Source organism: Pezoporus wallicus, unplaced genomic scaffold, assembly GCF_028554395.1.
Source record: "Pezoporus wallicus isolate ANWC-B61680 ecotype Strahan unplaced genomic scaffold, APGP_CSIRO_Pwel_v1 contig_161, whole genome shotgun sequence".
NCBI lineage: Eukaryota > Metazoa > Chordata > Aves > Psittaciformes > Psittacidae > Pezoporus > Pezoporus wallicus.
In genome coordinates, this window is record NW_026642654.1 from 5031344 (window position 1) to 5048159 (window position 16816).

The 16816-nt window shown below is 40.8% G+C and overlaps 1 protein-coding gene across 1 annotated transcript; it reads right to left on the minus strand.

Annotated features, from left to right (window-relative positions):
* Window positions 1-361: 361 nt before the first annotated feature.
* Window positions 362-10522, minus strand: SLC66A3 (solute carrier family 66 member 3). Its single transcript, XM_057431817.1, is given in 8 exon segments — window positions 362-1638; window positions 3479-3520; window positions 4979-5099; window positions 6302-6359; window positions 6938-7007; window positions 7458-7540; window positions 10138-10432; window positions 10435-10522. Coding segments are annotated over 8 exon segments (846 nt in total). The 3' UTR covers window positions 362-1549.
* Between the last annotated feature and the right edge of the window lie 6294 nt (window positions 10523-16816).

Sequence of the window (16816 nt, forward strand, 5' to 3'; positions counted from 1 at the left end):
AGAGCAGCTGTGCTCTCTGATGGTGAGGTCTCGGTCTGACTGGAGTGTGCTCTGGCACAAACAGCTACTTTTGCTGTTGCAGAGAAAATCCCCCTCTTCCACAAGAGTCCTGTGATTCAGTGTCTTGCAAGGAAAACCTGCCTCAAGTGATGTCAGTAGAGTCTGTCACTAGTTATCAAGGGTGTCAAGATCAAGGGTGCCATGATTTTAACTTGTCAATAATCAATAATACTGTAAGAACTCATGAAATACCTATCTTTTCATTTTGGAAAATGAATTTTGATTGTTCTCCAAACAATCAAATTGTTTGGAGTTTTGACTGGAAAGGCATTACTTCCAGATCTGTTAATAGTTCTCAAGATTTTACCTTTTTAAATATCACAGAATCATAGAATAGTTTGGGTTGGAAGGGACCTTCAAAGGTCATCTAGTCCACCCCCTCTGCAATGAGCAGGGACATCTTCAACTAGATCAGGTTGCCCGGAACCACCTCTGGCCTGGCCTTGAATGTCTTCAGGGATGAAGACATTCACATCCATCACCTCTCTGGGCAACCTGTGCCAGTATGCATATTGATTAGCATCTGCAAAGTAAAAATTTAAGTGAAGCCTGTATGCTCTTCAGCAAACTTAAGACAGGCTAAAAACTGACAGAGCACAGAGCAGTATCTTAACTGTGAACCACTGGGGAGGAATCAGTGCTGCGCACCTAAAAGTGCACGTGCGGCTAGGCCACTCTCCATAGGGACTGCATTTGGGGAGCCTGGGTATCGGTTCAGGAATTCCTGTTTGAATGCAGTTTTTAACACTGTTGTTCAAAGTTTCATTAATTACTACACATTCTAGTCTCTCCTGTTCCCAAAACTGTATGTTCAGTGAATGAGAGCTTAGGTTGAAAAATTAAAATTCAGAGCAGAGGTTTTACTCTTATCCTAATCAAAACTGGGTGTATTGAGGAAAGTGACTGGGTATCCTGTGTCAGCTGTACAAACCGCTATTTAAGTGTTTCATGTAAGCACAACAGTCCCAGCTGGATTTGTGACTTAGCAAAACACATTTAGAACTTGATTTTGGATTTGGCCTTTAGTTTTCTTCATCCTAAAATACAGATAGTTAAACTAAGTGAGTTGCTTGCAGGAAGACAAACATCTGTTGTTTTTCATACAGCAGATGAAGAAAGATGAGTTGCTATGTTGATGCAAAATTGAAGAAAATCGCATATATGTAACCAGAAGTACTGAAGTGATACGAGAATATATAAACATCTAAATATGAAATACCTTGTTCATTTAGTAAAAAATCCCATAGAAAATGTGATACCAGTGAAGCTTGTCTTATATGACAAATAAAAATATGCTGCTTAAATTAAGTATCTATCTTAGCAGAATTATTTCTAAGAGAAAACAAGCATGACCGTACTAAGTATGCTTAGGGATGAATACCAGGCTTAAGAGAGAGACAGGGAGCTTCCTCGACCTTTCTTCTGTTGTTTAACCTTAATTGTGTCAAGGGTTTTGATGGTAACTGTGGTATGTGCTGAGGAGTGTCTTCTAATCAGTCTTTTTAGTCTTCCTGTAGTGCAGGATTGTGGCTGTGACCCAAATATTGAGAATGAGCATGGTTATGAAACGGATGAGAACTAAAAGGGGGGAAAAAAAAATATCTTGTAAGCATAAATCAAAACATGTCAACTGTGGTCATTTTCAGAGGACAAGCTGTTTTCTAATCTTCCCTGGTCTGCAAATAGGCTGGGTCCCATTCTGCAACTCTTTTCAGTCAATTAATTCAGGAACACAGAAGCAATTTGAGTAAATATAGCAGAGGACAGCATTTAACTTAAAATTTATAGTTAAAAATAATATGCTACAGTACCTTTAACAGTAGAAGTCTGGAGTAGCCTCATAAAAATGTATATTTACACCAAAAATTAAACTCAGTTTCCTCTCACGTGCCCTTTATAACTGTGCGTGTTGTTTACAATAAAGGGATTATTCTGTAGTGTCACCTGTTAAGTTTAGACTTTGGGGAGACAGGAAATACTTGTATCTGTGTGATTTTAATGAGAGAAAATCTGACAACTGAGAAAAAAGTAGGGTTTTTAACCAAAAAAAGTCTCTGCCTGTGAGTGCACAATTGGAAGTGTAGGTATTGCTAATACACATTTGATATCTGCAATATTCACAGAAATGTGCACAAGATTTATTTTGAGAAATACGTGATATTTGACAGTTTCATACACCTGTATGAAACCAAGAGGAACATGCCAAAGTGTTCAGTTAGAAGTTAAATTTTAATTTCCCATTAGATCAGCACAGCATCAATGTTTGCTGCCATCTTTTTCATGCCCCAGTTCATCCTGTGCTGAATTTTTAAAAGCAGCTGCAACCAGAGCCAGCTTTTTACATTCAGGATGTTTTTCTCCCTTCCCTCCTCCCCTAAATACACCTCTCTTGCTTCTCTCATCAGTGTAAGTGTGTAGCTGTGGGCAAACTGAACTTGATAACTGATCTAGACTAAACGTCTGCGTGTGCATTATGCCAATTTTTTGGTGAGCCAGTTAACTGCCTGGCCCCACAGACTCTTCCTCTGGCAAAGAGAAAGCAGCAAGCATAGGGGTGGAAATGAGTGACTGAGCCAGGGACTTCCTTTTCCTGAGGAAGAGCCACTTTAACTGCTTGTAAAACCACAGCCTTATTGTGCTGCAGTGTGCTGCTTAAAAAAATAAATAAATCCATTCTAGTGCTGTTTCTGATGAAACAGGAGTTTTGAACCAGAACAAGGACCAAATAAAGTACAATGTGATTTTGTTACTTGTCTTACATCCACCAAGTCTTGTTTTGAACCACTTACTGAAAAATCTGCTGTATTCCTTAGCTCTTTCAGTTTTGTCAGGATGGTAAGCAGCTGTTAAATGAATCTGCTTTATGATGAAGGCGGATGCAAATTACATGTTTTAAGCCAGTTTTTTTATATCTTACCAGCCTACTATTTCATTTTCAGCCTGCAATAAACTTTCTGAATGTGCCTAAAACTATTGATATACTAAGAGTTCTAGAACTTTAGATTTCTAGAAGAATTTTTTATTGCACAAACCCCCCAATAAGAAGCACTTACTATTGGAAAAACTAACACTCAATTATCACAGTTTAAGTTGTATTTTACTAAATTTATTTATTTATGTATTTAAATATTAAAGATTTTTAATGATTTATTCTGCTACTTTCATAATTAAGTTGATTTTGTAATGCTTTTACTGTTTGAAAAAAAATAATTCTGGACCACTTGTCACCAAGCGATAAGCGTAAGCAGGTTTGTTTGTTTGTTTTCCCCAGGTATTTCACTGATGTGTAACCCTGTGCTCCTTTCTTAGCTTTAACTTCTTCCCTCACAGTGCCAGTATACCAAGTTCATGGTTTGGTCTTCTGAGACCAGATAACTGCATTACCTTGGAAAGACAGGCAATTCCAGGCTTTACTCACCCCCAAGATCATTTGTAGTCACTATGGTTGTAAATATCCTTGCTGTAAATTGAATGAATTCTTATTAGTGTATTAGATACAACATGTTTATACCCTCAAAAATGATGAAATATCTATTTTTCAATAGAGGATAATCTTGTAAAATACTTGCATAATAATATACTCTGTAGAGATATTCCCACTTTCTGTGCATCACTGTTTTAGCTTCGGAGATCAAGCTCTCAAAGCTGTGTGACATTGTATTAATGGTCTTTTTTAATGAGAAAATGACTGATATAATTAGAATTTTCTGTCTCTCTCACTGTACTGGATGTAGGCAGAGTTTACTGCTCCTCTTTCTGTTCAGCTCTCTCCTCTGGTAGCTGCTACTGAGCTACACCCACAACCAAGTTAGCATGACTTGGCCATTGTGAATGTTCACGTGATTGCTTTTAGGCTTCTGCAAATAAGAGGAATCCAGCTTTCCTACCCACAACAAATCTAAACATTAATTATTTCACATTTGCAGCATATTAAAACCATTTAGAAAGTTCACTGCCATTGTTCAGTGAACATACCACAATTCATAATTATGTTTCACAGGGCAATACATCTGGCATCACTGTGTTTTACAGTAAGAACATTATGAACAAGTTTTGCGAATGTGACAGACTTCTGACAAATAGCTATAGAAGAACTGTTCATGCAAACCACTAGCTAGTTAACACATGAACTGTACAAATCACTGTTCTTTGCATGTTCTTAAATTTGCCTCTGTTTAGAAACATTTACACATAGTCACAGTATTAAAGGTATTTAGCAGTAAGTGTGTACCTATTTAGAATCACAGAATAGTTAGGGTTGGAAGGGACCTTAAGACCATCTAGTTCCAACCTCCCTGCTCACACTAAACCATGCCACCCAAGGCTCTGTCCAGACCAGCCTTGAGCACTGCCAGGGATGGAGCATTCACAACTTCTTTGGGCAACCCATTCCAGTGCCTCACCACCCTCACAGTAAGAACTTCTTCCTTATATCTAATCTAAACTTCCCCTGTTTAATTTTGAACCCGTTACCCCTTGTCCTACCACTACAGTCCCTAATGAAGAGTCCCTCCCCAGCATCCTTATAGGCCCCCTTCAGATACTGATGACTTCTCAGAATTAGTGTTGTCCAACTCAAAATTTAGTACCTTTTCATGCTGGATCACTAGTAATTTTATTAAATCCTACAACATTGAAATTGTTTCTTTGTAAAGACACTCAGTTATTTCAACTGTACCACGTTATCTTGAGAATATTTGCATGTTTTCTAAGTGAAAATGTCATTGGTCTCAATGATAAAACTTGACTTCAAGACCTGTGTTGTATCTGAGTCCCAGAAGTTGGCACTGAGGGGAACCCTATTAGGCAATATTTCTACGTACTATGACTGAGTAAAGACCTACTGAATGAGGCAATAAGAGGTACTGCTTTAAAAGAGGAAAACTCAGTGATTCACACCGAGTTGCCCATTGCTTACTTGCGCAGGTATATGCAGACATACTCCAGGTCAAGGCGCTGACTTGTCCAGAATCTTTTGTCTGCCAGAGACACTGCAGCTGAGCCAGCTTACTGGCCGCACTGATGAATGTACACAAATTCTGAAAAGCAGATTAAAAAAAGGAGAAAGAACCTCTGTCTCTGCCATTGCACTACCTCAGTGTTTAGCTTATGGCTGTTAGTATGTAACTCAGCAAAAACCGTGACTAAGTTTTCATTTAGAATAAAAAACTGTACATGCTTTTTCAGTATTTGCCAACTCAAGCGTTTCAGCTTCTTACTAAGGAACCATAAAGCAAAAAACTGAAGTTGCCAGAAGAGAGACCAATTTCCAAGGTACTGCCGAGAAAGAAACTCAAAGAGCACAACTGCTACTACTGTTGGCAAATGCTTGAGAGAGGCAAATACAGTAAGAAGCAAACAAACTAAAAAGCCTCTCAACCTGCTACATAAAACTGTTTATACCAGTTAGCTAAAATGAGACTGGTCTAGTCTAAACAGCAAAGTTGATTTAGACCATCTGTTACCATTATGTCTGGCAAGCTAAACCATCAAAGAATGAGAAAACTAACTAGAATGTGTGGAAGATTAGTCCAATTGGTGGGGAAAAAAATGAAGGGAACAGACTATTCACTCTGTCATCCTTTTGAGGGGGGGATTTTCAAAGGCAGCAGGTAGAGGGGACCTCCACATGCCCAGATTTCCCTTGCAAGCAAGGATCACTGTTAGGCTTAGAAGCTTTTATCCTCATTTCTATCATCTTTTGCATTAGCAACTCCAGTTCATCTCAGTTCAATTTTAACTTTCTTCTGATTATAAGGGGAAAAAATTCTTTAACCTACGTAAGGCATTATCAGATGGTAGCTTCCTTGCAAAATTCTAGGCCAAAAGGGAAAAAAGATCTTGTGAAATATTTAACATTCCCTGTATCAAATGCTTTGACTGATGCTCTATTGCTTTCCTCTCGTGGTAAAGTTTACTAATCAGGATTATGACATTAGGACTAAAGAGGCAATACTTTTTCACCAGCTTAAACCTTTGCTAGTTTTAATTAAGGCACCACAATTAACAACCTTAACCTCAGAACATAACTCCACCAACCCACCTGAGCCTCTTGCCAGTGCTACTCACAGAAGTGAGAACCAGCTGTATTTGAAAACTGGCTAGTTGTTCTGAAAGCTAACCTAAACGATGAATTCTTCTAAGGACAAATATAAGAAGAGATTTCAATGATAAAGATTTCCAGAAAAAAAATCTTTATTTCATATGAAGACCTAATTTCAAATAATCATGCAGCACTTACCAAGGCCAGGTCTATTATCCACTTCCGAAGTGTTATCATGTACCAGCCCCCCCAGAATCTTACATTATGTTAAGGTTCATAGCACTGAAAATTCTAGGATTCCAAAACTGCCTAGGGAATTAGATTTTTTTAAACATCTGGATAAAATCTTACTGAAACTTTTGTAAGACTATACAATCTACATAAAACATTAAGCACTGCTTGAAACACTAAGTATTCCTATTCTTCACACTGTCTTTGGTTGAACAGTGCCTGGAGTTTCTCCAGAGCTGCTCCAAAGCACAAGACTTGAGATTTAAAAAAAACCTCAAACACTGCTGTATTCATCACAGCAAGTACAATTTGCGTGGATAGGAATCCAAGAAAACAGATTCATCATTTCGACCCTGCACCTCTAGCAAAGATGGAAATGAAGCATTGCTCTTACTCCTTATCAATCAGTTGTGGTCCTTCTAAAGCACATAAAGCTTATGTCTTGTAGATATTTTACTGGGATCCCAGAAATCAGCATGTAATGTGGAAGGGTGGCTGAAAATTATTTACAACAGTAGCACAAAACAAATGACATCATAGCTGCTATGCAAAGAACTACCAAACAAGCTACATACACCAAAATTCCCAGATTTCAAAGGATACATGACTGCATAGAACAAAGCTCGTTTCTTGTTTCCATTGAAATGCAGAATAAACAAAAGAAGAATGACATCTGAAAGAAAGAAAAGATTGCTTGTCACAGAAGGGAGAGAAGGGTCCAAATGCACCACTGGGTGCCACATCTATGGAAACTTGTATCTTACGGGGTTTTGTCTCTCAAATTTGATTGTGTCTAAAACAGTGCAAACTCCAAAATGAAGCTTTTCTTAAGAGTCTGGAGTGTTTATAATGTTTTTCTCCCACGTGGAGTTACCAGATAAAGGAGGAACTTACACTGCAACTCCATGTGTGTATTAGATCTTTTTCTTCTACCCAATAATGTTTTCATAAAATTTATAAGAATTCAATTACATTGGAGATGTTCATTCCCTCTTTTCCCCAGTTCCAGCTAGAACTGGTCAGTAGATTAACATCACTGCACTGGAGTACTGCACCTACATGCAGATCCTTCGAGTGCTGAATGAGCCCTGTTTTATTTCCAAAACATGGCTTAAAAAATTACCTTGTGCAATGATGATGGGATATTCCAGGTATGTCTGCAGGGGATAACCATAATAGATCTGGTATCTCAGAAACACAAGGAAGCTGAACAGAAAGACACAAAACAGTGTGACTGCACAAAGGAACAGGACAGATCCTTCACAGCTGGTTTGATTGTGCCAAAGGCTCCAGATAGGTGTAGCACCTGTTGTCAAACCGATCAAATGAACATGAAGCCAAAGTGCAAGGCTGATGATTCGACAGTCTACTTCTGTCACCCTCCAACAGAGTAAGATGTAGAGAGCTGCCCACACTTCTTGTCCAGGTCTTCATGTCACAGTGTGTAACGTGTAATTTTATTAATTACAACTGATGACAAAGAGAGACCAGACCTAGAAGATACCTTCACTTTGCAACTGCCTTGGTGCCTCTGCGATAACTCTTGATTTCTTTCTTTATGTTTGCAGTTCAATCTATACGTTCAGCAAGTTTACAGGAACAGAAAACATCTTCCAAGGTGTCTAGACCACACCGATTGCGTAGTGTAGCTGTGCTGCTTAGACTAAGAGCCTATTCTTTACTGCATAAAACAAAGACAGTTCACCTTCCTGCCACTCCACAATAAAGTATCGAAAAGGCATTTAATTTTTATGATGTTTTCTTTACTGTCTTCAACTTTCATGCAAGCCCATGCAGACAGACAGAAACTTGAAGGCTGCATTAAAAAACAGAAAGGACTCTTAAGGCATAGTTTTATGTGAGGAAAAATTGATGGGTTTCCAGTGTACAAGGATGTAATAGGGAAGGAACTACTTGCCTTGTAAGAAACTGGCTTTTACAGAATTCAGAATTTAAATATCAGAACTTCCTAGAAGTCTTTAGGGTCAAACTGGACTCCTTGCCATCAGCACCATATTTCTGTGTCACTCCTCTGCCAGGTCACTGCATGCTGACTCCGCAGAACCATCCCAGTTTATACCAGTAGCTCCAAAGCTCCCTGCAGCTGCAACATTTCTAAAGGTTGTGGGATAAATAACCTACTAAATAAACAAATAGTCCTAACAGAAGTTTAAAAAAAGCTTTGCTGCAATTCTTTTAAAATAGTTCTGCCCAGAGCAGTTGCACATCCTGCACTGGTGTGGGTACTGTGGTTATGACCCAAGTGCTGAGGATATACTTACGGCTTCTCCCTGCTCTTCTGAAACGTTCTTAAAAAGCCTTTCTAATGCACACCAACTCACATGATTCATTTTAAAACTGCTTTCTGGCTGGGCGGGAAGGTTAGTTATCTCTGCTGGAACTAGAATTTAGCTCACTACTCTTACGTGTAAGGGTAAAAAGCAACCACAAGGGCTCAGTGCCATGGATAAACGTGGGCTACAAACAGCCACAGCAGACACCAAGACAATTCTGCACAGCTCCATGCAAAGAGGTGTCTGTATGTCCAAGCCTCTGCAGTGCCAGAGCTGGGTGGACAGTTGCTGTGCACCTAACCGAAGATGAGGCACAGGTGCTTTCAGAAACAAAGTCTAATTTTTGTGAGGTGATTTTTCTGAATAGAAAGCCCTTTTCTGGCTTGGTGTGGATGGCTACATGTTCTGGCCATCTCCATTCCTCAGTACAGCAAAGATGAGACTCTTCAGTGTACTTTCTCTCACATGCTTGTACCCACATTTGAATCACAGAATGGTTTGGGTTGGAAGGGACCCTAAAGCTCATCCAGTTCCAATCCCTGCCATGGGCAGGGATACCTTCCACTAGACCAGGTTGCTCAAAGCCCCATCCAACCTGGCCTGGAACACATCATGTACATGAATGTGCATGCACATGCACTTTACTTATTTCTCATTCCATGCAATCCTATTTAAGCAAGATTTAACAAGCCTAGCCCATGTAAGCTTATTACAGACTGACAAATCTTTACAATTGGACACGGTTTATAATTTTCTTAAAGAATGTTTTACATATTCAGATGAGAGAAGCCCGTCTAACTAGTACAATTACCGGCACAACATGGCACACAGACCATTTAATAACCTAAATACATGACATAAACCAAACAGCAGGTGTTCACTCCAGCCGCACTGCCTGTCTCACGCTGGTTTGGGGTAAGTTTAAAAAAAAAAAAAAAAAAAAAAAAAGCCGAGTTTCCCTTTAAGCAACAGCGCGGAAACACATTAAAACGGGAAGTTTCTGCTCCAAAACGCCTGTACGCCCAACGAATGCAGGACACGGCACACTCACATGACAGGGGAACCGGGAGGGGGCAGGCTCAGCGGAGGCTGACCGTGAGTGACAGTAAGGAGCAGTTTCAAACCGAAGAGAGCAAGGACTGCTCTCCGACCCTTTCAAACCGAAGAGAGCAAGGACTGCTCTCCGACCCTTTCAAACCGAAGAGAGCAAGGACTGCTCTCCGACCCTTTCAAACCGAAGAGAGCAAGGACTGCTCTCCGACCCTTTCAAACCGAAGAGAGCAAGGACTGCTCTCCGACCCTTTCGCCCCGCCACTCAACACCCTCCTGTGCGCGGCCGGCGCTGCTAAGGCAGGAACTCCATTACCAACTGACACCGCCGAGCGTCCCGCCCGCAGCTGAAGGAAGCCCCGCCGAGGCGAGCCCCAACGGTCCTCTCGCCGCGCGCCGCCCCCGCGCTGGGAGGGGGAGCCTCCATGTCGCCCCCCGGCCTCCCCGCCGCGGCCTTACCCGGCCAGCTCCAGCAGCAAGCTGCCCGTGCTAACCCCCCGCGCCGACCCGGCCGCCAGCACGGCTGCCAGTTGCGGCAGCTTGATCACGGCGCACACGGCCCAGGTGCTCCAGTGTGCTAGCTCCAGCAGCGTCGGCGCCATCCTGCTGCGCTGCACACCCGCGGCAAGCCGAACTGGGCAACCCGCGGTGTGGTGCGGTGCGGCGTGGCGGGGTGTGGCGGGGAGCTCGGCCCGACCCGGCCCGGCCCCAGCCGTCACGGAGCGCTCATGGCGCCCGCGCTGCCCGGGGCGTAGGGCGTGGGGCCGTGGGCTCGAAGCCCGCCCGGCCTGCAGGCAGAGGAAGGCCGGGCCCGGCCCGGTAGCCGGCGTCCCAAGGTCGGCATCAGGCCCGCGTCTCGCCAGCCCAGAGGGCCGCTCTTGGCAACACCGGGAGGGCGGTGCGGTTTCCTCAGGAAGGGGGAGTGCTTCCTGCAGCACGGCGGGGAACGGGGAGCAGGTGCGTGCGGGAGCCGAGTCTCCCGGGTGTCTCCATGCCGCTGGCTGTGGGCCTACCCACAGGTCACGATCCTCAGTGTTGGGGCCGAGAAACTATGAGCGTTGTCCCTGGACTTATTCTTTATTGCCTTAAATAAAAGCCACAAAACAGTAATCATCATATGCTGTGTTGGTTTAAACAGTTAGCCATGGGTTGTGTTCATCTAGGACTGGTGATCGGCTCATGGTTTGGACCTGCAAGCTGGGTTTCCATTTTCTGACCCAAAATGGAGTCACCAGTGTTCCAGCTCCCATGGTTTCAAGACACACTGGTGCTGGTTGCAGCAGCAGCAGTGGTGTGGTTCTGACAGCAGTGGTCTTGGTTGCACAGAAGGAAAGTTAAGCAAAAATAAATGTTTCTGAATGCCAGACTTGTCAGCTTATCAGAGATGGAGCAACTTCAACGGAATGCACACCTACCCACCATACACAGTAACGCACAGAAACAGTGAAGCACAGTCCTTAAAGCTTCCATACTCGTCAGTTTGTCAGAACTGAGCAAGAGCAGTTATCCAAGGAAAATGCATTCGTATTGATCGTGCACATACATGGTTCTTTCGTACCAGTATACCATTAATCAGATTTTTACCTACAGCATAATTGCTTTAACACAAGGGATTATTTTCAGGCATAACATTTCTTCCTTTTCATTTCAGTGGAAGTTTCATTTCTGTATGCCTGATAGTTCTTAGCGCAGTTTAGTTTCAGCTCTTTTGCATTTCTCACAAATTGTTTTCTGTTGTTTTGATAATATGATTTGACAAACCTGTTTGCATTCATTCCACATACCTTTTTGTGGTATTTTAAAACACTGTTTGAATTCTGGGTCATGCTGCCCTCTGTAATTCAGTCATTAAAGGAGACATTTAGAAATACATAAAATCTCAAAACTCTTGAAATAAATGCCCCCCATACAGAATTTTTATTTAAAAACTGTGTTTCTGTTAATAGAATTTAAATTAAGCTGTTCAAAGACAATAAGACTCCAAAGGAAGAAATGAAAATTGTAATATAAAAATTAAAGCTGTTCCAAAATCTTCTTGGTAAACCAAATTCTCAGCCTTCTGGAAGTATTGTTTACTTGAAATAAAGTGGAGTAAGGCATTAGAGAAGATGAAGTTACCTCATTTAAAATGAGATTTGGGGTGTAGTTGTGTCTGTCACTTCAGATAATCTGAAAATAATAATATAAATACTTAAAGTTGTGTATTGCTGTGTGGATGCTGATCCAACAAGATGCAGTAAAAATACCAATAGAACGCACTGCCTTGTATCCTACTAGAGTCATCAACAAGCTGAACTGACCTTAAGCTATTAAGCAGGTCCATGAGCATTTTTTCATTCAGCTATTTTTATATTTAACAAAGACAAACATTTAACTTCAGTCAACATTTCAGCTTTTTTAAAAATACATCCTGCTATGCACTGCAAGCAGTCAGTTAAGCAAAGTGATTTAAAGATAATCTTCTATATCTTTTTACTGGCCACTTAACTAGCAACTTGGGGAAGAAAGAGCCATCACAGTGCTGGGCAGCCCCATTCAAGGTTATGACCAAAAAAAAAAAAATTAGAAGAGTATAAGAAATTCTTCCTATTCTGCTTATATTACTTAGTTTCATATCAAATTCCAGACTCTTCTACTTGATAAGTTGCAGAGGAATGCAGAACCACTTTAAATTACAATTCAGTAATAAATTCATTACAATTGAATCTACAGCACAGATTGTCTGTTTCACAGCAGGTGGGCAGTGGTTTAATGCTGTTGCACTTCAAGAAGGAATGCAAATGTTGATTCCCATTAGAAACAAAAAGAAGGAAAATAATCTTTCTATAAGAACCAAAGACAGAATGCCAAACCAGAAGAATTTTTTCCAATAATGATGTTGGCTTATCATAGTTGAGTTTTTAAGCAAAACGATGTCTTGAATTTTGTGGGTTTGCAAGGAATGCAGAGTGCACTCTGGCTCATTATTTCCTCAGCCTACCATGCCAGCAGGGGAATAGTTCACTTGATAGATAATTGGTAGTTTAAGCTTTAGGTTAGCATAAAGAAAGTTCCACAACTGAGGAACCTGTGGGGATGGAGACAGCTCCCTAGGAGATGTGTGGAGGAAGCCTGGGAGTGGACAGAGATGGCCAGGGACAGCAGGCTGTGGGAGTCATGCTCACCTGCCTTGAGAAGGGAGTGTGAACACCCTGTGTGAACAGGGACAGCCTGGGGGGTGGGGGTGGTGGGAGGTGAAGAACAGAGGAATTTTGATATACCTGCGCAGTTGCAAAACTGTGACCTCTTTGGGATCACAGGGACAGGGTGGCATAGCTCATGATGACTGCTGTGATGAAAGGATGCTAACTTGAGTAGTAAGGCTGATGCAGAGTCATCACAAAAGCTCACCATAAGGAAGGAGTGCTGAGAGACTCCCCAGTGGCAGAATGACTGTTTCAGCACTGTTAGGAAGAACCTCCTCTTCCTAAAGAAGTCCAATGGATCCCTGTATACTTCATTTTTGAGGTTATGTTATACAAATGTGTGTGGTAGGAGTGTAAAAGAAACACTGGAGGTTGCATGTAGTTCATTAGTTTTGTGTGTAGTATGTTATATATATTTGTGGAAAATTGGAAACATGGCTGCATTTATTTAACATTTACTTGATGTTAGGCTGAACAGAAGTATCACCAATGGAATGAAACTACCATAAGCAAAAAATCCCTGGACCTTGTCGTCTCAGTGTTTGCTCTGTGAAATGGTTTATTTAGTTAACTGAAGGCCATTCTGGGTAATGGCACGTTATGTAAAATAATAGGATAGCTGAAAAGTAGTACTTAAAGAGCCTAAAATGTGAAACACAGACTTAAAAACCTAACCCAAAAGCCAAAGAACTGGAAGGAGCATAAGGGAAGGAAAATATTAACGAGTTTGTACTGGAACTCCTTAAATGAGTTTTCATATTAAACTTGAAATTGTCCCTTTTATGTAGAAAATCTACATTGAGCTTGTAGCCCAGAGAAGAGGTTGAACTGTAGCATTTGGATCTGGAACTAGTACTGTTCTAGATCCATGCTTACCTCTGAATTACTCAAATTCAGTAAGAGTTGAGTGTGAGTACATTATGGCAGCCCTTTCTGACATCTTGGTGTGCGATGCCTCCTGCATTCTTGCTAGACATCTTATGATGCTCCCAGAGCTTGCCAGTGGATCTGCCAGCACTGTGAGGAATAGCCACAGTATGTATAATCATGCTTGTTCCAGTGAAGACGGCTTACTGTGTCTGAAACACTGCCATGTACTGTTTTCACCCTGTGGCTTTATATTTGTCACTGGAAAGCCATTAAGTAGCCCTGTGGTAATACAGTGCTAGCAATGTGTCAGTGTTCTGTTAAGTTTTGCTATAGAAGAGTTGATATAGATGTTGTGTTTTCAGTCCATTTGGCTTTTAAGAAATATAATTGTGTTACTGCTAATAAGCACTGTAATAGTTTTAGATGGTTCTGTGCTACATCATTGGTTTGGTTTGTGTCTCTTTCTGAGCAATAGCCGTAGTTGAAATAAGAGTTACTGCATGAATACATTTCTTAATTCACAGATCACATAGAATACATCCAGTGATGATAACTGATCATTAGTGAATGGGGAAAATAGACATAGATTTGAAGTGATCAGGTCAAAGTCATAGAGTGAAACCCAATCTCATAATTTTTATAGCTATCATGCCTGTATATTTGCAGATTACTTCTTAATGCAATTTTTCAATCAGTGTATGCCAACTGAGACTTTCCTGTGGGCATTTTCCAGTTAAGAGACATTTTCGGCAGTTTTGCTCCATCAACCTGGCATGAAGGTCTTGTGCTGAGGTGAGACTGTAACTCCTGATACTTGGAAGTTCCATTTAGAAGAACTGGTGGATACGTACAGCTTCTGAGAGAGTCTTTGAGAAGGTTACAAGCTGAAGTCAGTCTGTGGCATCTATGCCCTGTGACAGAAGAGGGCTGTGGATGGGGCTGCAGCTGACAGAACTGTACAAGCACCTCTTCAGCCTTTGGCAGAACTTCTGAGTTTCTTGGAGAAGCATTTGTGTTTCAAGGAATTCATTCAAGCAAACATGGAGTGTTCTGAAGAGAGAAAAGCATACCTGAGTTTTAAGAAGGGCATCCTGCTTTAAGAAAGTTTTATTGGTTTCTGTCTCAGCAGGATTTAGGAAAAGCAGCTTGAGACCCAACAAACCAAAAAGAACAGCCCACTTCAGAAAACATTGTCTGCTCTAAGATGAACTTCAGGTCAAAAATTTTGTTCTATAGAAAGGAAACGTTGTGAATGTGTATACACATGAATAATACATGCAAACATATGATGTCTGGACTGGCAGTATTGTCCTTCTAAGGTTCATACATAATTTTCTTCTCCTATCCTTATTTGGAAATCTTACTGTTTATGTAGTAATTTCCACAGCATGATGAGACCACTGTTGTAGGAAAATCCGTGTAGTTATTTTGTTTGTTTTAGAGTAATTTCTACATCAAGAAACAGTTTTACAGTTTCTAAGAACCACAGTTGGATTTACAGGAGTCACTGATCTTATGAGACAACATAAGTGTCTCATTTTCATTTCTTCCTTTGGAGTCTTATTGTCTTTGAACAGCTTAATTTAAATTCTATTAACAGAAACACAGTTTTTAAATAAAAATTCTGTAGGGGGGCATTTATTTCAAGAGTTTTGAGATTTTATGTATTTCTAAATGTCTCCTTTAATGACTGAATTACAGAGGGCAGCGTGACCTGACTGCGGGTGAGGTCTCTCAATCAGAACTACACTTCATTAGTAAAGGCTTCCTGAAACTGTTGAAAGAAAATTAGTTGCTGCCATTGATCCACGGGACCTAAGGATATGAATGTGCTCTTTGAGAAGTGTTCTTGCATGGCTGTCAGGAGGGCACTAGTCAAGTGTCTTAGGTGTGTGTGATTAAAAGAAAGAGGCACATCTAGACTTCGTGAAAAGCATTTGCTGTAAGTAATTAGAAAAATCAGAAATAAATTTTCTATCAACAAGTTTAGGTGATTAATATGTATTTTAGAGGTGTGATCTCTTTAAATCTGGTGTAACTGAAATAGGATTTTCTTTTTCTTTTTGAATGTGTTTGAAAAACCAAGTTTGCAAAGTGTTTTTTGATCCCAAGAACTCTGGGGTAGTCAGAAAATTGGTGAAAAGCTCTTCAGATGGTCATTCAGTTCAAGACAAGTTGTATTTAATATATCACTCTTGATGGATGTGTGTGTTTAACCTTCACACATGGAGATTCCTTGGGGAATCAATTCCAGTGTTGTATTAGCCTTACCACTAACTTCCCAAAAAGTGAACATGATTCTGCCTTGCTGTAATTGAAACCTTTGATATTTACTATTGTCTTCCACTCATGTGAAGTGCAAATGTTACCTTTTCTCATTCCAGAGCTATAAATGTATCTAAAGACTATCTTCTTGCCAGACTGTTTCTTCCTCAGATTAAAACCAATCTTTTTTAATTGTTTTATCATAAGCCGTACCTTTCTGTACTCCAGTTACCATCACAGCTTCTCTAGACTGCTTAGTGGCACACATTTTTAGGGTAAGACCTGAAAGGTCTTGCCCAAAACTGTGAGACGTACTTCAGCTGAAACAAAGCCAGTGTGAAGTGGAGGGATTAAATCATGCATTGCTTAGACCATGCTCTTTCCCATATCCTCCAGTTTGAAGGAACTCTGGAAGAAGGATTCTCTGGATTCACACACGGAAAACAAAGTCAAGAATCTGAAATTATTTAATGTCGCTTGAAATTGACGGGGAATTGTGTAACTTAGCGTCCTTTTCAGTAGATAACCTGATGTGGAGTGAGTGCCATCTGGAGGTTAGGAAACGTGGAGCTCTATACGCTTTCATGCTGGAAAACAAAATCCCCATGCTTTATAAATGAGATTTCTTACATGAATAGGAGTTTAAGCCTAACAGATACTGGACATCTGCCACTCAGTACAGAGTTTGTGACCCATATCAACACTTGAGGCTGCTCAGTATGTCTCCAAGTAAGGCATGCAAGTGTAATGATTCTCAGTGTTATGCTGTTACCAGTAAGTACATAACCTCTTGAGTGGCCTGTGTAGTTTTGGAAGAT